The 21921-nt window shown below is 44.3% G+C and overlaps 1 protein-coding gene across 1 annotated transcript; it reads left to right on the forward strand.

Moving 5' to 3' along the window:
• Positions 1 to 5479: 5479 nt before the first annotated feature.
• Positions 5480 to 21673, forward strand: LOC136621306 (ankyrin repeat domain-containing protein 10-like). Its single transcript, XM_066596721.1, has 5 exons — positions 5480 to 6064; positions 11363 to 11557; positions 11881 to 12074; positions 17538 to 17666; positions 18742 to 21673. Exons 2-5 carry the CDS (start codon positions 11389 to 11391, stop codon positions 18961 to 18963), a joined length of 714 nt encoding a protein of 237 aa, XP_066452818.1. The 5' UTR covers positions 5480 to 6064; positions 11363 to 11388; the 3' UTR covers positions 18964 to 21673.
• The last annotated feature ends 248 nt before the right edge of the window (positions 21674 to 21921 follow it).

Here is a 21921-nt window from a genome sequence, read left to right on the forward strand (position 1 = left end):
ATATTACATGTTAGGCCTCCTTCACACGGGCGACAAAGTCGCGTCGCTATAATGCTACAAATCGCATGTATGTGAAGCCCATGCTTTCTTATGGGTTCCTTCACACATGCGATGTTTTGTAGCATGCAACATTCACATATGCACACGACTCCCGAGGTTTGAAGCCCATGTTTCCCTATGGAGCTTTCCTCTCTGTTGCATCGAATGAAGATGCGGTTTTCGTCGGTGCCATGCAACTTTGACAGTAGGAAATCCTACTGTCAAAGCCAAATCTAAGCCCTAGCTGAAGACCAAAATTTTAAAAACACATACATTACCTTAGATGCGCAATCCGCCACAGCTTCTCCCCGGGTCCCGGAACTGTTTCTCTTCTTCATCTTCTGGCCGGGGATCGAAAAATCGCCGCCTCCTGGAAGCCCTGGCTGTGATTGGTGGACGCTTAGCCAATCACAGCCAGTGCTCAATGAATGGCTGTGATTCAACCACTGTGATTGAAACTTTCTATGGTGAGGACAGCAGCTTTCTCGGGTACAGAAAACAGTGTTCCAGAAAATAACCAGAGCCGCCCTTATCTAATTTCCAAAGGAGCTTCTCATCCTGGCACAGGTAAAGAGAAGAACAGGACATGCAGTACTACACTGCACTGTAGAGAGGAACTACTACCCTGTTTCCCCGAAAATAAGATGCGTCTTATATTAATTTTTGCTCCCAAATATGCGTTATGTCTTATTTTCAGGGGGTGTCTTATTTTGCCGCGGCAAATCCGTCTGTGGCCGCTAATCCCTCAATTGGCCAGCTTTGTGGATGAAATTTCTCAGAAATCTCGTCCACATGGGACAGCAAATCTGTCACCGCAAAGCTGGGAGAAGCCAGTGTTGTGGTGCGGATTCACCGGCCACAGAAACGGAGAAGCGTGGAGCCAGGTTGCTTCAAAACAAGCGGCTGTGGCCAAACTGCGAGATTTCCGCTGGAAATACGCTCTGTGAGAACCCAGCCTGAAGAATCACACACAGGTTGCCTGACTCACACACCGAGCCATAAAAAAATAAGGGCTGTAAAGTAACGTACCTGTCTGCAGACAGAAGTTCCTGTACCACTTGTAAGTAGGGATGGTATTGCAGCTTGCGGCAACCAGGGGCAGCTCATCACAGCAGACATGTACAGCAGGAACAGAATGTACAGTATGGACTTTTCCAGCCAGCAAGGGGAGCTCACAACAGCACACTCGTACAGCACAGCAGGGACAGGATAACAGCAGACTGTCTGCAGATTTACCTATACATCTGAAGGTAGGAGACAACGGAGATGGCAGCAGGGGACAGGCCTCTTGACTTGCCTGCAGACTTTACTATGCCTTACTATCGGGGGGTGCCTTATATTTGGGACTTCTGCAAATTTCAGGGGGTGCCTTATTTTCGGGGAAACACGGTAGAACTAATTGGTGCATGCACTTCTGTAATACAGGTGTTGTACCAGTGAAATGCCCATGCTGATTGGATCCTGAAGTTACTCATACATAGGGTCCTTTTTACACAGGACGCACCAATTCGCTCATACAGCTAGTTTATACATGCAGATAAACCTTTTACATTTTTCGTTCGCTCGATTGTTCAGTCATTCAAGGCTGAATGTGAACGATTGTGGTTTACACGTAACGAGTTGCGAATGAGTGGACAATAATTTCTATGCCTGCATAAAATGAATAAGTGAATAAATTGTCGCTCATCTTTCATCCATTGGCCGTGTTTACACTGAACAATTATCGTTCAAATTCACATGATACAACGATTTTTTAATGCTAACCATGTAAAAGACCCCTTACCACAGATGGGCGCTGTCTGTGCTATAGAAGATTGGATGCAGATTCAAGTTACACTGCTGCAGGGAAGACCACTGTATATTTGTATGACATACACATATACTACAGCCATGTTATACATGCACTATACCTGTTATACACAGTACTGTGCAAAAGTTTTAGGCAGGTGAGGGAAAAAATGCTATGAAGCAAGAATGTTTTCAAACATAGAAGGGTTTGAGACCTCCTTCACACGACTATATGCATTTTCACGTTTGCCCGTATGCGCCATAAAATTGCATGAATGAATAATTGCCACGATCAAGTCCCGAACTTTAGCCGCATATTTTCAGCCATTCACATGGGGCGCTGCTGCGTATCGGCAAAACAATATGCAGAAGCGCGGAAAACCATCGATCGCTGTCGAATTCTCGGAATGACTAATAACACTTAAATAGAGCCAGCTGTGTTCTTGTCCCAGGGTTGTACGCTTCCACTGAAGTCTTTGGGAGATTCCTCCGTATTTCGGCAAAAGATAGGGCAAGACCTATCTTTTGACGTGGCGTATAAAATCGATGACCAAGAACAGTCGCGTATGTACTATTTTTCCTGGCGCAAATTTTTACGCACCCGAAAATAATTCATCTGAATGAATACATTGGAATCCAATGCTTAGGACGGTCACAATTTTTGGGTGATTTTTTAACGCAGCTAAATACCTGCGTAAATACGGTCGTGCGATTAAGGCCTTAATACTTTATTTTTGTCAGTTAACAGAATGTAAGAGTGACTGAACAAAAGAGAAATCTAAATCCCATCAGTATTTGGTGTGACCGGCTTTTATCTTCACAACAGCATCAGGTCTTCTAGATACACTTACACAAAGTTTTTGAAAGAACTCGGCAAAGAGATGGTTCCAAACGTCTTGGAGAACTAAGAACAGATCTGTGCTTCTGTGGATGTCGGCTTGCTCCAATCCTTCTGTCTCCTCCTCTAATCCCAGACAGATGGGATGGTGATTAGATCAGGCTCTGTGGGGCCATAGCATCACTTCCAGGATTCCTTGTTCCCTTGTTTTTGTTGAGCCCTCATTAAGAATTATCTTCATCATAGTCACATGGGCGCATCCGAGCGCCGATGCACTCATCTTCCTGCACGAAGAAGACGGCTGCACCTGCAGTGCGGATGACTCTGCAGCGCCGGAAGAAAGAACACATGACCGACAATGGAGCCGGTCATGTGTTCTTTTTGCCGGCGGTGCGGAGAATTGTCCGTACCTGCAGTGCGTCCGTCTTATCCTGCAGAAAGACGGGCGCATCGGCGCCCGGATGCGCCCATGTGACTGAGCCCTGACATTGACTGGATGTCTGACATCATTCTCCTGCTGCAAAATAAATTTGGAGCCAATCAGATGCCTCCGTGATGGTGTTGCAGGATGGAAAAGTATCTGCCTATATTTTTCAGCACTGAGAAAATCAATAATCCTTACCAAATCCCAACTCTATTTGCTGAAATGCAGCCCCATATTTGCAAGGAACCTCCAACATGTTTCACTGCTGCCTGCAGACACTCATTGTATCACTCTCCACCATACTTCACTGCTGTCTGCAGACACTCATTATTGCACTACTGTCCACCATGCTTCACTGCTACCTGCAGACACTCATTGTATCACTCTCCACCATACTTCACTGCTACCTGCAGACACTCATTGTATCACTCTCCACCATACTTCACTGCTGCCTGCAGACATTCATTATTGTACCGCTCTCCACCATGCTTCACTGCTGCCTGCGGACACTCATTATTGTATCACTCTCCACCATACTTCACTGCTGCCTGCAGACACTCATTATTGTACTGCTCTCCACCATACTTCACTGCTGCCTGCACACACTCATTATCGTACCGCCCTCCAGGCCTTCATTATTGTGCCTTCCTCTGGATCAACAAAGGGGGGGGGGGGGAATCAGGCAGAACTAGCTGGACATTATCTCCATTCAGCCTACCAGACTATGTTACTATGTAAACTCCCTTCTCTTACAGCAAAATATTTCACATTTCATCAGTCCTTTTTCTGCACCCCAGTTTCTATGTTTTGTGCATGTATGAGTCACTTAACCTTGCTTCTACATTGATGGTATGGCTTTTTGGTCGCAATTCTTCCATGAAGATCACTTCTGGCCAGATGTCTCTGAACAGTAGATGGGTGTACCTGGTCCCCACTGGTTTCTGCCAGTTCTGAGCTGATAGCACTGCAGCATATCTTCTGATTTGGATGGGAAGTAAGCATAATATGTCTTTCATCTCCATTTGCACTAAGTTTCCTTGGCCAACCATTGCATCTACGGTCCTCAACATTGCCGTTTCTTTGCACTTCTTCATATGAGCTTGAACAATACATCTTAAAACCTGAGTCTGTTTTGGAATCTTTGCCTGGGAGAGACCTTGCTGATGCAGTGTATCTACCTGTTGTCTTGTTGCTGTGCTCAATCTTGCCATGGTATATGACCTGTGATAGAAAACTGTCTTCCACAACCCCACCTTTGTAGCAAAGTCTGGCTGTTCCTCACCCAGTTTTAAGTCTCCTACACAGCTGATTCTGTTAAAGTTAATGACTGTATTTCAACCTACATATGAAAATGATGATCATTATCACCTGTTTAGTATAATTGGTTAATCTTACACTGGACTATAATCCCTGATTTTGTACATGTGTATCTAGAAGAAGTGATGCTGTTTTGAAGACAAAGGGCGGTTACACCAAATATTGATGAGATATAGATTTCTCCATGGTTCAGTCACTTTACATTTGCTAATTGCTAAGAAAATAAACTATTAACACTTGTATTCGTGAGAGCATTCTTATGGCGCATTTAGAAATAACAATTATCGCTCAAAAGCTATCTTTTAAGCTATTACTGTTGTGTTTAAATGCGCGGCCATCATGCCGTGTTCGTGCACTATTCATTCATTGGTGATTTCTAGCAAGCTAGAAATCTCCTATGACTGTTATCAGCATCGCACTGATTTTCTCAGTGGGCAGCGCTGATAATATTCTTTCAGCTAGTATCCTGCTGGCAGTTCTCAGTGGGACACCAGCTGAAAGCTCTGAGAACAATTCAGCTGTTTGCATATACAAAACAGCTGCTTTGTTCTCAGAGCTATCTCAGGAGTGTCCCGCTCCGCCTGCATTAACTAACTAGTTACTTAGAGTTATGCAAAGATGATCGCTCAAAACTGTCACTCAAACTGTCATTTGAGTGATTTTTGAGCGATTATCTTTCAGTGTAAATGGGCCTTTTGCACACATGTACTGTACCCATGTTATACATCCACCATACCTATGTATTGCACATATACTATATCCATGTTATACACACATCATGTTAAGTACGTATATTATACACTGAATTGCTTATGATACAATGTACATGAATACTCTGTGCATACACAGGGACTTGATATACACGTTTTCTACCCTCTAGATAGATATACACACACTCCGTAGTTGCAGTGATTCCCTCTCCAGCAGACGTGTGCTTGGAGCAGGGCGGTGACTGAGCAGCTTTACCTCTCCCCCAGCCTCCAGTGCTGCACCTCTCCCAGCATTAGCTGTCCTGGTAGTGTCTCCTACGCATGCGCGGACGCCTCTGTTGTCAGCACCTTGGAGAGCGGCGGCTGCGCCCTCAGCACAACAGCAGGGATAATCGGGTGTGTGACCCGCTGTGCCGCCTGGGGATCAGCGCTGCCGGCTTTACACGCAGGCCGGAGGGAGGACCAGCTGCACCAGGGACAGGGGCACTACAGTCCTAATGCCAGGAGGACCCTCATACAGCCGCGCCTGGTGGTACAGCAGCCGCCCACCCATCATAGCAGCCTGCTGTGCCCTGTGAATCATCTGCACATCACAGCTACCTGCCATCTGAGCCCCTCCACCCATCAGAGACCCGGAGCCCCCTCATCCGGCTGCACCGGGAGAGCCACCCAGGCACATCTACAGCCCTGATGCCATCCTTGTGAAGCAGCTGCACTGACACCAGGGGCAGCAGCCTCCTACCCCCTGCACACTGCCACTTCCGCAGCTATGAGGGCAGGAGGACCCTCACCATGCCCCCCAGTGTGGGCTCATTACTGATCAAAGAGCTGTGCCACTCACACTGCCAACCTTCCTCTATAACACAATAGGCAACTTGGGCAGAACAATAACTGATCTGATGACAGAGAGGAGAGGACAGCGCCCCCTACTGAGCTAACACAAGCATGGTGAGACCCTGAGCATGCCTACTGAGCTGTGTAGATAGATAAATAGATAGATAGATAGATAGATAGATAGATAGATAGATAGATAGATAGATAGATAGATAGATAGATATGTGATAGATAGACATGTGATAGATACAGATAGATATGTGATAGATACAGATAGATGTATAGATAGATATAAGAAAGATATGCGATAGATAGATATTATATAGGTAGATATGAGATAGATATATAGATAGATATATGGGATATATGTGACATAGATAGATAGATAGATAGATAGATATGAGATAGATAGATAGATAGATAGACATGAGATAGATAGATAGATATGAGATAGATAGATAGATAGATATGAGATAGATAGAAAGATAGACATGAGATAGATAGATATGAGATAGATAGATATGAGATAGATAGATATGAGATAGATAGATAGATAGATAGATAGATAGATAGATAGATAGATAGATAGATAGATAGATAGATATGAGATACATAGATATGAGATAGATAGATGGATAGATATTAGATAGATAGATAGATAGATAGATAGATATGAGATAGATAGATAGATAGATAGATATTATATAGATAGATATATGGGATAGATAGATAGATAGACAGATACAGATTCTTTATCTTGACTCTTATTGAGGCGTGATATGGCGGTGTGCCGTGATATTGGGGTGGTTTATTTACACTTTGAACTGCGTTATGATGGGTTTTGTTGTGTTAAGAGAACAAGAGCTTTTTAAAGCGCTAGGCCACTCTCACACACGTGTTCAGATAAACCCTGCTCGAAACTGTGGCATTTTACCGCGATTTTGAGCGGCATATTTGAACACATGGTATAGGTTCGTAACACACCCCATTGTGGTGCATTAAAAATGTGAAAATCCTGAAAAATAGAACAGACAGCCCTTGAAAATCACGGTGTTGGAAATGCCACATTCAAGCGCAGGTCTGCAAGGCCCCATTGAAATTAATGGGAGCATTGTACCGTGATTAGCGCGGATTTCGGGATGCTGCACAAATTGCGATAAAAAGCGGCCATTGTGAGAGCGGCCTAGAGTTAGCTTTGTGCGCTGTGCTATCACATTCAAAGTAACATTTGCTGCATTTGTAGATAAAGCCTCTGACACAGGCACAAAAGCGCCAAAATTGCGTCTATTTGATTGTTTACTCCAGCCACCACCAGGTTTTTTAAAGGTGGGCGGGGCCTAATGTTAAGGGGCGTCATTGTCAGATTTATTATAATTTACATTACAAAACTGCTCGGAGCTGCTGTTAATCTGTCTGGTGCAACTGATGTATTTAAATGCTTGCGCCTCTTAACACATTCGTCACACTAGTGCACACTTTACCGATGCATGAACCACAATGCCCCAATGACCCTGATGCACATTGTGATATGCAGACCTGCGCTATAGATCTAGCATTCATCAATAACCATCCCAATGACAGCGAAATGATTGTTACGTTGGTGATATTATAAGCGTTATTGGAGCTGCAGCACAATATTCTTATCAGCTGGTAGTAAGAAACGTTACTGTTGTAGCATTTCGTCATGGAGGGTGAAGCACAGGAGGAATATCTGCAACATTGTGTCCAGTATCTTGTCTAACATCACATGCTTTGCTCTTTTACGTCATGCGATATTCAGGGAGTGACCTGAGAGTGCAATGATGAATATGCTTATAGTTTGTAAGGCTGAGAAAGCCATCCATACATCCAGGTCAGCCTATTATTGCAATGTTAAACCACAATATTGGTCGACATCCAATGTAGCCACATGGATGTAACTTGAAGCTCCGGACCCCAATGTAAAATCTGTAACAGGGTCCCCCTACCTGTGCCATTTATAATGCTTATGTGACAGAGGGGCATTTTTGCCTCCTGAGGCACCAGGACCGGGTGTGACTGCTACCTGTACTCCCCATCGCTATGTCGCTGGCTATAGATCATTACCATTCTGGTCACTAGTCATTATTGCTCTGTCCTTACGATGACTTTTGCGGTTGGTCACTATGGCTTTCATCACTGTCAGTGCTACAACAGTTTGGGATGACATGAGAATTTCCCAAATGATGTACCGCAATATCTTACCATACAATGTGAACAAACGTTATTCTCCAAGATACTGGAAACAATGATAAGCCGCCTGCTCACGAACAGGTCGTATTCTGCATGTAGGAGCCCACAGCGGCATCCGACCCTGTGCCCGGCGTGAGACCCAGCGTACCTGTCATTTATCTTCTTTTTCTGTACAGCTTATGGTCGAAAGCCGCCGTCGGTCATGTGCAGTACAGATTTTTTTTCAATGTTTGCTTTTCCCACGCTGTCGCTAGGCGATGACACGGATATCCACGACCTATCCGCAATGTCAATTGCGGATGGGCCGCAGGTTGGACGGCTTCCATTGACTTCAGTGGTGTCTGTATGGACACCACTCAAAAGTAGAGCATGCTGCGATTTTTCCACCGCTTGCGCAAATCAAAATTCCGTGCAACAGAGTCCTTACTTACTGGGTTAAGCAGCAGTATAACACAATGTCCTGTCCGATCCGTGCCACGGGCTCACAGGATATGGACAGGCAGGCTGGAACGGACTCTCCTCTGCAGGATGGTAGCGTGGGACAGCCGGCATGTACAAGGTGCATCATGGTCTGAAGTCCAGCGAGCAGCACTGTACTGCAGGATAGAATCAGCGGGAGAAGCAGACAGGGAGGGCACATCAAAGGCTTCAGGGATACAGCAACAGCGCTCAGTCCGCATGCCCCCAACATCGCAGTGTTGGACCAAAAGAATGGCTATGATCTTGGTGCCCAGTGGCATCCACAAACAAGTGGTCCAGAGGGTCTTTCTGATATAGCCCAGGACCCTCCAATCTAGAAGAAGCTCTTTTGCATAAGCCACATAAAGTCACATGGTGGTCCGCGGGCCTTGAGTTTGACAAATGTGTAATAAGCAGTGAGGAGCGGCCACTGTGATAATTAGCAGGGAGCAATAATAATAATGACTGGCCATAACTTCAGCTCTCTGTAGTTATTGTCACCTTGTATTACTGCTCATGCTACTATTATTGATGTTCTGATTTCTAATGTTTTGCATTTATCCTGACACGGTCCTCTATGGTACATCTCTATGGTACATTCTCACCAGTGTCATGAATGGGATTGTATGATACTTTTTAAAATCCCCTTTATAAAAGGTGTAAGAAGAGCAAAGGCCTAACAAGTCCCATTAGTGGTGTTGTGGTGCTTTATTCCTGAGCGCTCAGATTCAGCTGTTTCCCATCATTCACGACCCCCCATTCTCAGTAACAAAGCAGCCTCTGAGCTTGTGCACTGAGCTCCCGCCCCCTCTTTCTGCCCCCTCTCCACCATCTCTCCGCCCCTCGCCATTATTTGCAATGGGATGGGCGGGGCGAAACGTTGCTCCACCCCAGTCTCGCCCTCCCATTGTGAACAGTGGTGAGGGGCAGAGAGAGGGCAGGAACTCAGTGCGCTGCTCCCGGCCCAGCCCGCCTCCTCCCCCTCCAGAGAGGGACAGCGTATATCGGCCAGCCCGATGTACACACGTCGGAATAAGCCCTTATGCAGTGTTTCACACATCTCTTTGCATCAGAGGCGTAACTTGAAGCTCCTGGGCCCCAATGCAAAATCTGTAACAGGGCCCCCAACTATAATGCTTTATTCATAGTACTGGGCTCCCTATATGGAGAAGAGAGGCCTTATGGGCCCCCAAGGCTCCTGGGTCCGGGTGCAACCGCATCCCCTGCATCCTCTATAGTTACGCTCCTGCCTTGCATATTGTGCACGCATTTGCGTACCCCCTTTGACTTACATGGGATCTTTGGTGCGTAAGTACGCAGAAAAATAGAAAATATTCTATTTTTTTTGCACACAAAATCCAGAAATATGAACGAACCCATTGAAATTAATGGGTTCTATTCTCTGTGTATTGTGCATGCAAATACGCCCATGTGAAGCCGGCCTAAATGACATATAATTTTTTTCTGTTAGTTGGTACGATTATGACAATACAAAAATTATATATTTTTTAGATTCTTCCACTTTTGCACAATATAAACCCCTTTTTTTATTGTACAGGTAATTGCGGATACAATGATACCAAATATGTGGGGTTTTTGCTTTATCTTTTTTTATACCAAAAAAGGAAAAGTGTGCGAGTTCCCTGTGTGAACCCTTTGCATGCTGTGATCTACATTGAGGGGTTAACAGCGGGGATCCTATCTACATGATCGGGAAATAAATGACAGCGCTGGGGGGCCAACTGCTGGGACCTTCAGCATTCCCCACATCTGCACACCCTGAATGCCCCATGTGAATGAAGTGACAGTGATTACCAATATATCCTTTGGGAAAGAGGAAGATCGCCGGGCACATCGATCGCCCTGCATTCCATAGTAGTGAATGGAGCCATGGTCACGCATGAAAACCGATGTTCCGTTGACATTGGGAACTGGGGGTATGGAGATGTCAGAATTGCTGGGAGTCCCAGCAGTGAAGCTCCCAGTAATCAGACATTTAACACCTATCTTGCAATTAGTAGGGGAAACCTCTTTAAAGGCCAATTCATATGAAAGATGGATTTTTTACCTTTTACCATGGCTCCTGGACATTCCCTCCTTCTTAATATTCAGCTGTAATAAATTTGTCCAGTCAATAGTTCGGTGGTTTTTAGCTTGGCTTCATTATTCATGCTTGTATAAATCAGGTTTTTATGTTGAACATATTTTGAAAGACTTTTTGATTGTTTTTTTTTTTTATTTTCTTGATGTCATGATCTGTATTTTAAAAAATCCTGAAATCCTGCAGTTCTCACACTGATCACTAAGCCTAATAATAGTCTGACACTTCCTGTTCTGTAGAGAAAATGGGGAAAAAAACAGATTAGGACAAAAAAATATTTATCAGTATCTCATTTTAATTAGTAAAAACGTATAGATGATACATTCTCTTTAAGGGTCTGAACCTCTTGCTATCTAATGGAGTCATTCCCTCTAAAAGGGGTTGTCCTACCAAAAGAAGTTATTCCCCGTCCACAGAATAACTATGTGATCGCTGGTGTCTAACCACAGTGGTGTTCATGCTTGACCACTACTCCATTCATTCAGTGACCTTCGGGTCCCCCATTCTTGTGATCAGTGGAAGTCTCAGAAGTAGGACCCCAACCAATCAGATAGTTATTCCCCTTTCTCTTGCTAGGGGATGACATCATTTCATGGGACAACCCCTTTAACATCTTCTACATCTTCTTTTTCTGTTCTTAGATCTTGCTGGATGAAGACCTTGACCCATGAGACAGATGGGTTTCTACATAAGTTCCTTGTCCAGAAGTCCCTGCACCAAGACTCAGGTGCGACATTACCAAGTGGCCCCCAGCTACAACTACAAATGGACAGACATCCACTACGAAGCCAGCAGAGGCAACGTGGAGAAGCTGCGAGCACTACTGACCACCTCAGGTATGAAAACATAAGAAAGTGCATGAGAACTGAGACTGGCTTGGTAGGTATGAAAGGGAAATGCCATAAAAGTCTGTTAGATGCTGTTCTCACCTCTACAACCTGCACCTACCTCCAGTTTAGGCCCACATTGCTCTTAGCATGGCTGAATGCGGTAGCCGTGAGCGGTCAGGAATTTACGGAAACAGCTGCGCATACTGTTTCTGTGACTACCAAGCAAATGGAGATTTTAGAGACAGTGTAGCACAGCCGCACTTGGCTTTTTCCATCCTCCAAGTCAGAAAGATACTTCCATTAGATTATTTCTTCATTGTCTCTTCTAGATAAAGAGTTGGTGGATCGGAAGGACTATTATGGGAAGACACCATTATACTGGGCAGCTTATAAAGGACAAAGGATTTCAATGGAGTTACTCTTGCAGCACGGAGCCAATGTGAACAGCTGCTGCAAGCATGGGGGCACCCCCTTACACGCTGCCATCGGATTGTTTCCAGACTGCGCCCTCTTGCTCATACAGGTGGGTTACAATCTAGTTCATTCTACATTTCTTAGTATGTTGGATTAAATCCTAACACCACTACAGTATTTGCTTTGTTTGCTCCTTCCCAGTAAACTTCCAGTGCATTTTGGACCATGTGCTGTCCATGTAAATCCATTATAGGCCTATAAGGCTATACACATGGATGATTTTCACATGGACCTATGGTCATTGTGAAAAAATTCATGGCATGTCCTATTCTTGTCCCTGGTTCACCGAAGGATTAGGACATGCCAGTATTTATCATTGTATTTTGGGCGGCATATGCAGCAGTGTCCGTGTGCTGTGTGATGCGAGTAGCACCTGAGTCTTTCGAGCACTAGCATGTATGTAGACTTAGGCCTGCATCACACCAGCGTATATTTCATCCATGTGTAGTCCACTTAAAAAATTGCAAAACTCACCCATTGAAGTCTATGGGCCTCGAAAAAAAATGTGCAGCACTCAGATGTTATCCATGTGCTGTCTGTGTGCCATCCGTTTTCTTTAAGACATGCAAAATGAAAAAAGTGAGCCTGTTTCAGGATTTTTTTGCAGCCGTTAAAAATGAATGGCATATGGAAGTCAAAAATGGACACACAAACTGCATACAAATGCCATACGGAACTGCACACGGGTGGAAAAAAATCCACTTTTTATGGATACATCATGTGTAACTGGGAAAGGCAGAGGTGGTGATGAGACCTGCAAAAGATGGTAATCTAGCGGTTTGTGATGTAACTGGACGCGACCCCCTGCTCTAGGTGATGTGGGCCTTGGGAGAGAGGGTGCAGGCTCCAATAGCATCTCCAGGGTCCGACCATGTCTGCGGGTTGATGTGGGACAAGAGAAAATCCTAGCATGGATATCTAAGTCTTGGAGAGTAGTGCTGGAAACACTACCGGGGAACGCAGGGTCCATGCTAACAACTGAATGTTTAATGAGACCGAAAGCAGCACTTCTTATCTCCGGAAACTTTGGGCACGGTCCAGAAACAAACGTACTAGAGTTACAGACTGGCCAGGCTTTCAGACATCTTCTCCGTAGCTGAATTGGTGTATTAAAGCCGTGAGCCAGGGGAGCACCTGGCATGGAAGTTTTACCTTCTGTGTGGCAGAGGTGGAGGAGTTGACACTGCCAGCGTTAGATGGGAAGCACACTTATCTGGAAAGCGGTAGGCCAAGTGCTAACTGCCAGGACCTTACTGGCTGAATGTCACACCGCTGGGCAGTGCGTTAGTACTGAAGCTCCAGAAACCACCGGAGTCGCCGCACCTGAGGAGAAGAGGCAGCACATATCTGTCTTGGATGGCACACAACTACGCTGAGGAGGAAGTAATCACGGCTTCCTGCTGGCGCCCGCAGCTCCTCTCCTTTAAGGGAATCTGTCGCCTACCTTTAGCTCTATCAGCTAAGCTTATGTACCTTAAGGACCAGACACTTTTTAGGGATTTTACCCATGTGGTGGTTTTACTGCCCTATTTTTTTTTCCTTCAGCTACCAAAATTATTTTTGCTGCATTTTTTTCCATGACATATAGGGCGATTTTTAAAATATCTTTTTTATTGACTTTTTTTTCCATTTTTTTTTGTTTTATTGGGGGTAAAAAGCTAAAAAAAAGATTTTTTTTAACATTCATACTTAATTTTTTAAGTTATTATATTTATGCTAAAATAAAGTATGGGAATGGGTTCCTCTATTTGTTTCGGACGTTTTGATATATAATATGTATTGTTTTGGATTACAGGGCGCATATGGCGATGGTTTTGGTTGGCGTCGCTTTTGTATTATTTTCTTTCTTATGTATTGTTGTTTTATTCTGTAATATTATTTTCTTTGTGTATGTAATTATATTTTTTACTATGTATGTCCTCCATGACGTCATATAAGACCTCTGGGGGATATTCACATGTTTGTTTGTTTTTTACACTTTCCCACAGTAGCTGGGGTATCCATAGGAGCCCCAGTTTAGGCGGAAAACAACCCCTGTAGTGACGTTAGTCACTGGCAGAGCTGGCCAGGGTCTAGTACAACCCTGCAGCTCTGCTATAGCATGAAATCCCTCCAGCTCCCGTAGTGGAAGTTCCACTTTCACTTTTCAGTGCACAGTGCTCATTGAACAGTGTGTACTCTGGGAAGGAAAAGGCAGAAAGGCTTAAAAACCCCTCCTGCCTTCTCCTCTGGGTTATCAGCTGTTACTAACAGCTGACAACCCATCCTGCCTTGGATTGATTACAGAGGCAAGAGGCTTAAATCCCCACCGTAATTTTACTATCGGCTGGGCTTTAGGGCTTATTCCCACGAGCGTATATCGGCTGGCATTTTCACAGCCGATATACGCTGACCGATATTCGCTTTGATCTGAGCAGTTCCCCCCCCCCCTCTCTGCCTCTCTCCTCCAGTCCTGCATTTGCAATGGGAGTGGGTGGGATGGGAGCAGAGCTAAGCGCCGCTCTGTCCCACCCACTCCTATTGCTGGCTATGGACAAGGGTCGGGGAGGGGGCGGGAACTTAGCTCCGCCCCATTCCGCCCACAACCATTGCAAACCGCTCGGAGGGGAGGAGAGAGGCAGAGAGCCGGTGAGGTTGGGGGAAGGGGGCAAACGCCAGCCAATATTTGCTCGTGTAAATAAGCCTAAGCCCAGGACCCAGCGCCCCATATTTACCGCGCTTAGTCCTTAATGGTTAAGATGATCAACACCTAAAATAGCAAAAGACACTTGGGGCTTATTCAGACAACTGGATGTGTGCGCCTTTTTTGCACGTAAAATATACGCTTGCAATGTCCAAAAAAGGACCTTCTCTTTAGGGTATTTACACAGCAAAATTTCCCATAGAAGACTATGGAAGGTGCGCAAATGCGCGTGCAAATCCGCAATACACTGCGCAATCTAATATAAAAAAGTCTATAGGCTTTCTCTTACACCACACTTTGACCCCATTGTGTGACCTTTGGTGGAGGATTTTGGTGTCATTAGATTTGTGACATCCTCACCACCACCATAAAATCATTAAAATTTAAGTGACTGTCAGTAAGGGTCAAAGTCCCTATGTTAGGTCTAGCGCCGCTGTTGTGCTACAGCCCTTAGGGAGAGTCAAGCGTTGCTGAGTGACGTTCATACCAAGTGCTTACCAGTCTGACTGTTGTCATGTCCCGAAAACGTGGAAGACCGAGCCGTGAATGGGGAACAGTTCAAGCCAAATCCTCGGCTCCACAGTTCCTAACCCATTTACAACCATTCCTCCAAACATTTTATGTTCGCGTAGCGAGCAGCGGGTCAATCTAGTTCTGTGAAAAATAGAAGCCATCTGGACCTCATTAGGCTAAATAGACTTTTAAATCAGTGGGGAAATGTGTAGGAAAATACAAGATGCTGCATATTTTTTTGCGCAACGGAATTGCGCATACAAAATCCGCTTTGTGGAAAAAACCCATTGGGATCAAAGGGTTCTATTAAATGCATATTGTGCATGCAGCAAGCAGGGAATAGAACTCATTGACTTAAACGGGTACGTTTACAGGCGCGTATTTTCTACGAAAATTTTGCAGCATGCTCTATTCTCAAGGACATTTGCACACAAAGATAGCAGAAATTGAATTAATTAACTCTATTGCCTATTTCAATGAGTGGAAGCATGGTTGCCTGTTAGTGGTGACTGGGCTACAGGAAGTTTTACAGGGTGATTCACTAGGAAAACCAATCACAGCGCAGCTTTCATTCTACCTCAGAGTTTATTTGCAAGTCCATAGCAACCAATCACAGCGCAGCTTTCATTTTCTGCACATATTACTGCACACACAGAGCCAGTTCATACAGGCGCCCTTTCCGTGGAATGAAAGGCTAATTAGCCTAATGAGGTCCAAACGTATTCTTTTTCCCATGTTTTGCGCAGTACACATCCCCTTGCATATTTACACACCCGCATAGATTTCTAGGGGGCCTTGCTGTGCAAAACACAGGAAAATGGAGCCTACTTTTTTATCTGCGTGCGAAATGCGCTCCTGATGGCAAACCTATTGAAATCAATGGGGCTATTTTCTGTGTTTTGCGCACGCAGATTTTGTTTCCTATACAGAAGGGCTCCATCACCCGGGTATGATTGCGTACACAATCCGCAGAGAATAGAACCCATTGAGCTCAATGGTTTCGTACACAGTTTCCATTTTTACACATGCATTTCCCACGCGTACAAAAAATAGAACTTGCCCTATTTTGTGCGTATTTCTGCGCCAAAAGTCCCCATAGAAGTCTATGGGAGGTGCGCAACTGCATGAAGAAAGAACACATCTGGAACTGTGTTGATTGCGCACACACAGCAGGTTCATTTACACGCTGCAGACGATCACACCCCGAACTAAATGGCTATTTAGCCTAAAGAGCTCCAGATGTTTTCTTTTTCCAGCGGTATTGCACAGTTTTATGTATTCCCTAGCGTATAGACTGTGTTTCCCCGGTGTCTGTGCGCATACCGGATGAGCAGGAACGTAGATGCCAGGAGGAGAGGTCAAGGGTTACAGTCCCTGATTATAGCAGCGACGGTCAGACTGGAGCTATGGAGTGAGTGAAATACTTGATGGTTGCTGCCCGACTGGAGATTAACTGTGGCGAGGGCACAAATAAGGGGCACTATGGAATCACTATTACTGCTGGGACTCCTAAGGAGGTCATTATTATTGGGGGACATGAAGCGGGAAACTGTTACTACTGGGACTACTAAATGGGCACTATTACTATTGGGGTCACTAATGGGAACGCTATTAATATTGGGGCCACTAAGGGGGATACTAATACTACTGGGGTCACTAAGGGAGTACTATTACTATTGGGGCCTCTGCGGGTGAACTATTACTACTGGGACCATTAAGGGGCTTACTATTACTATTGGGGCCACTGAGGGGGGCACACTTAGCAGTTGGGGCCGCTACAAAAATGGAGGTAAACGTATACCTTGTAGCAAGCCACCCCCTAATCATACCCCAAACCATGTCCCATTTTATCTTGAGCGCTATTTTCTTGTGACATAGATGGCAACCTTATGGACAGGGAATAAGTGTCTGATTGGTCTGACCTCTGGGACCCCCACCAATCACAAGAGTGAGGTTCCATACCATTCATATAAATGGAGCAAAGGTCAAGCATGTGCACTGTTCCTCCATTCTTCTTTATGCAACTCCTGAAGACAATTTATGCCTGGCAGTCCCATAGAGATGAATGCAGCATGCGTGTTCTGTCCCTGCTCCATTCATATGGGAGGGACACGGGATCTCTATTTTCGTGATCAGTAGTGGTACCACTAATCAGACAGCTGTGGGTCGAGGATAAGTGCATACCTTGGAACAGCCCTGTTAAAGGGAGTTTGCATGTAGTTTGTGTAGTGGGATGAATATAATAGTTCCATCATGATACTGGTATGAGGTGAGTAATGTCATGTACATATCAGTGACTTCTGGTTTTTTGCACAGCATGGTGCCGATGTCAATCTGCAGGACAACTGGGGAGTGACGCCAATGTACCTGGCGGCATGCAGTGGGCAGCTGGAGTGTATTCGCCTCCTTGTGCAGGCAGGCGCTGACATCACATATAAGAACAAGGTAAGTGGATGCAATAACCAGAGAAAATAGAATAGATTACCTTTCTCACTTGTCCACAGGTATCAGTTTATAGATCAATCCTCATGTAGTATGGGATGCAGGTGAAAAAGGTAGGATGATAATATAAACAGATATAAAGTTTAAAAATGCTAATATCAGTACAGAATAAGCAATGTATGCACACAGTAACTAAACCAGCAGAATAGCGAGTGCAGCTCTGGGGTGTAATACATGGATGTAACTGAGGATCAGTACAGGATAAGTAATGTATGTACACAGTGACTAAACCAGCAGAATAGCGAGTGCAGCTCTGGAGTATAATACAGAATGTAAATCAGAATCAATACAGGATAAGTAATGTATGTACACAGTGACTCCACCAGCAGAATAGTGAGTGCAGCTGTGGAGTATAATACAGGATGTAACTCAGGATCAGTACAGGATAAGTAATGTATGTACACAGTGACTCCACCAGCAGAATAGTGAGTGCAGCTCTGGAGTATAATACAGGATGTTACTCTGGATCAGTACAGGATAAGTAATGTATGTATACAGTGACTCCACCAGCAGAATAGTGAGTGCAGCTCTGGGGTATAATACATGGATGCAACTGAGGATCAGTACAGGATAAGTAATGTATGTACACAGTGACTCCACCAGCAGAATAGTGAGTGCAGCTGTGGAGTATAATACAGGATGTAACTCAGGATCAGTACAGGATAAGTAATGTATGTACACAGTGACTCCACCAGCAGAATAGTGAGTGCAGCTCTGGAGTATAATACAGGATGTAACTCAGGATCAGTACAGGATAAGTAATGTATGTACACAGTGACTCCACCAGCAGAACAATGAGTACAGCTCTGGAGTATAATACAGGATGTAACTCTGGATCAGTAGAGGATAAGTAATGTATGTAATAATGCAGTGACTCCTCTAGCAGAATAGTGAGTACAGCTCTTAAGTATAATATGAGATGTAATTCAAGATCAGTACAGTACAGGACAAAGTTCCTTCATTGCATCTTTTTTATATAAAGTATGTTACTTTAAGTAATTGCTTGTTTTTGCCCTAGAAAACTGGCCTGCCTCCCAAGCGCCTTGCTTCCCAAGTTGGATTTATTGCCTGGATTGAGTCCTTCTCTCATCAGCCTCGCTCATTAAAACACTTAAGCCGTCTACGAATACGATCCAGCCTTGGGCCCCAGAGGCTCCGAGCAGTGAGGACCTTTAACTTGCCACAATCACTGAAGTGCTACCTTATGTTTGAGGACCTGGTGCTGCAGGAACCTCTGTGACATATAACATGTATTGTCGTGCATTATCCCGTGTCCTTGCTCTTCTCCGTACAGTGGAAAGTTCTTTCTCGTATCCATTAGTGGTGAAGTAACCACAAACAACACAACAGTGGGGAACAAAGACTCACTCTAAGCACTCGATCTTTGTGAGCTTCCATTTCTTATAATATGTGCAGTCTGGCCCTTGTGGTTAGAAAGTATTTTTCTTTACTTCACAATTTATTTTGGGCAAATATGGTATATAGGCCAAAACAGTGATACTGGGCGTCACAAAAGTTGTCAGACAGCAAGACTATTGTGGTCCAAAGCATCCAGCACATAAATGCAAACCACATCAACATGATTCTACATGCAAACACATGACGGGTTTTCAATAGTCCTTCAGCCAAGGGTGTATGGACCATAGAGGCAGACCCCGCTGATGCTATGGGGGCTTGAAGAAAGAAAGAGAGGGCCCAGCCCTGGTTGGTCACGTTCCCTCTGCTATTGGGTAGTGAGAACTAGTGAAGAACGTTGCCTGGGAAAATGAGCTGGGAATTTTTCTGAGAAGATAATGGACACCTTTGGTCTATGAGGGCCAGGAAACCTGGTGGTTACCACACAAGAGGCCCCAGATGGGTATTTGTGTCATCTACCATTGGGATATCTATCTTTCTACAGCCACCCATTGACTGAGTGAAGGATCAACCAAGAGGCAGCCATGTTAGTCCTTTTCCCTTTACATATAGTCATGGTCAAAAGTTTTGAAACTGACACAAATTTTGGGTTGCACAAAGTTTGCTTCAGCGTTTTTAAATCTTTTAGGCTACATTCACTTGCAATGTCTTTTAAGGTGCCAATGAATATAACGGGCGGGTGAGGTGTTCCAAGGCATACCTAAAAGATAGAATATGCAGCAATATTTATCCCTGCAGCTTTGCTGCGAGGGTAAAATATCACTCATGTGAGTAAGTCCATTCAAAAGAATGAGTTCATATTCATGCGCGTTTTGTGCGTCTCGCCCATGTGAAAAAGCCCTAAGTCAGATGTTTCTATGGTATAGTGACGTTTCATTCTAAGCATTTCAAAAGTTTTTAAACTTTTATTGACCAATGCATCAAGTTTAAGCAAAGACCCAATATTAAAATCTTCTGCAATTTCCCCAGACATGCTGGTTTTCAGCCTCTGCGCCAAATCCTGACTGATAGCAAGCTATTCTTGTCTAGTCAATATTTGGAGATTTTCACAGTTTCTGTGTTTTTGTTTGTCCACCTGATTTTTGAGGACTGACCACAGGTTCTCTATGGAATTAAGATCTGGGGAGTTTCCCGACCATGGACCCAAAATTTCAATGTGTTGTTCTCCGAGTAATTTAGTTATCTCTTTTACTTTTTGACACAGTGCGCCATCATGCTGAAAAACCATTGCTCATCACCAAATAGCTCATGGATGGTTGGCAGAAGTTGGTCTTGGAGGATGCTTAGATATCATTCTGTATTCATGGCAGTGGTGTTCTTAGGCAAAATTGTGAGTGAGCCCACTTATTCAGATGAAAGTAACCCCCCACATGAATGGTCTCAGGATGCTTTACTGCCAGCATGACACAAGACTCATGGTAGCGCTCACCTTTTCTACTTCAGACAATCGTTCTTTCAGATGTCCCAAACAGTCTGAAAGGGGCTTCATCAGAGAAAATAAATTTACCCCAGTCCCCTGCAGTCCAAGCCCTGTACTTCCTGCAGAATGTCAGCTTGTCCTTCATATTTTTCTTGGAGAAAAGTGGCCATTTTGCTGCCCTTTTTGACACCAGGCCGGCCTCCACGGTCTTCTGCACTGTCCTGCCTGCTGACATTCATAAGCAAGCTCTGCACTTATTGCAATTCATTTGATCATTCTTCTTAACAATCTAGAGTTAATGCAAATTGCCGCTATAAAAACTGAAGCAGCAAACTTTGTGAAACCCAAAATTTGTGTCAATTTCAAAACTTTCAGCCAAAACTTGTACTTCAAAAGTAAGGTAATATAAAGGAGTTGGTATATAGCCATGGAGATGGTAAATAGCCATCAATATCTAATCGGAGGTGGTCTTATAGCTATAACTCTCATTACTCGTTAGAAGAAAGTGGCAGTGGTACTAGGAAAGAGCAGCATTCGTTCAGCTCCCGTCTACTTAGCTCAGCTTCTCTCTTGATGCTGTATTGACCAACCATGGACCTAGCATGACACCTTCTAAAAAAAGCCAAGTGGAATCGATAGAAGCTAAAGTAGAACTTTTCTTTCATAGCACCACTGTCACTTCGTTCCAACAGTTGGACACCCACCTATCAATATGCTGGCAATGTCTTTTGTAAGACCGCTCTTTTAAGCAGTTGCCATCCAAATCTCAAGCCCAAAAGCTAAGAGGGCAAATGACCAATGAAAAAAAGCTCATTATTTATAAACCCAGAATAATTAAATTTTGGATTTCAATGCTAAAAAAGTAATTTAGGCTACATAAATGAAAGAGGTTTGCTGGGATTACTATATAATGGCTTATATCAGATCCATGGCGGTCCAACTTCTCAGCACCCCGACGATCAGCTGCACTGACCCGCCACTGATCTGATATTGATATATACTATGAACAGGCCATCTATATTGTAAATCCAGAAACCCCTTTGGAGATTTAAACGACAAATGAGGCATGATCAATATTCGTTTTTTGGGTTTTTTAATAAACATTTTTTATGGATCACTTGGTATCTGTGTTCATTTTGGCGATTCATTTTGTTCACTTTCGTGATGATGTCATCTGTGTAGTGTTTTTAGGGGTTTATTATTGTAGCAAAACCTACACCTGGATCAGGGGCATAACTATAGGGAGTAATGAAGTAGCAGTTGCACCCCGGACCCTGGCGCTATAAATGTCATGTGATTCTTAGGCCTCATGTCCATGGTACGCACAGATTCTGAGTGCGAAATCCCGAACAGATTCCGCTC

This window comes from Eleutherodactylus coqui, chromosome 3 (genome assembly GCF_035609145.1).
Source record: "Eleutherodactylus coqui strain aEleCoq1 chromosome 3, aEleCoq1.hap1, whole genome shotgun sequence".
Classification (NCBI taxonomy): Eukaryota; Metazoa; Chordata; class Amphibia; order Anura; family Eleutherodactylidae; genus Eleutherodactylus; species Eleutherodactylus coqui.

Bases quoted from the DNA above. Each gene is read 5' to 3' on its own strand.
- LOC136621306 (XM_066596721.1), top strand. From the start codon at position 11,389: ATGAGACAGATGGGTTTCTACATAAGTTCCTTGTCCAGAAGTCCCTGC. The intron at 11,558-11,880 runs GTATGAAAACAT...TGTCTCTTCTAG, and splicing joins AGCACTACTGACCACCTCAG to ATAAAGAGTTGGTGGATCGG. The intron at 17,667-18,741 runs GTAAGTGGATGC...TTTTTGCCCTAG, and splicing joins ACATCACATATAAGAACAAG to AAAACTGGCCTGCCTCCCAA.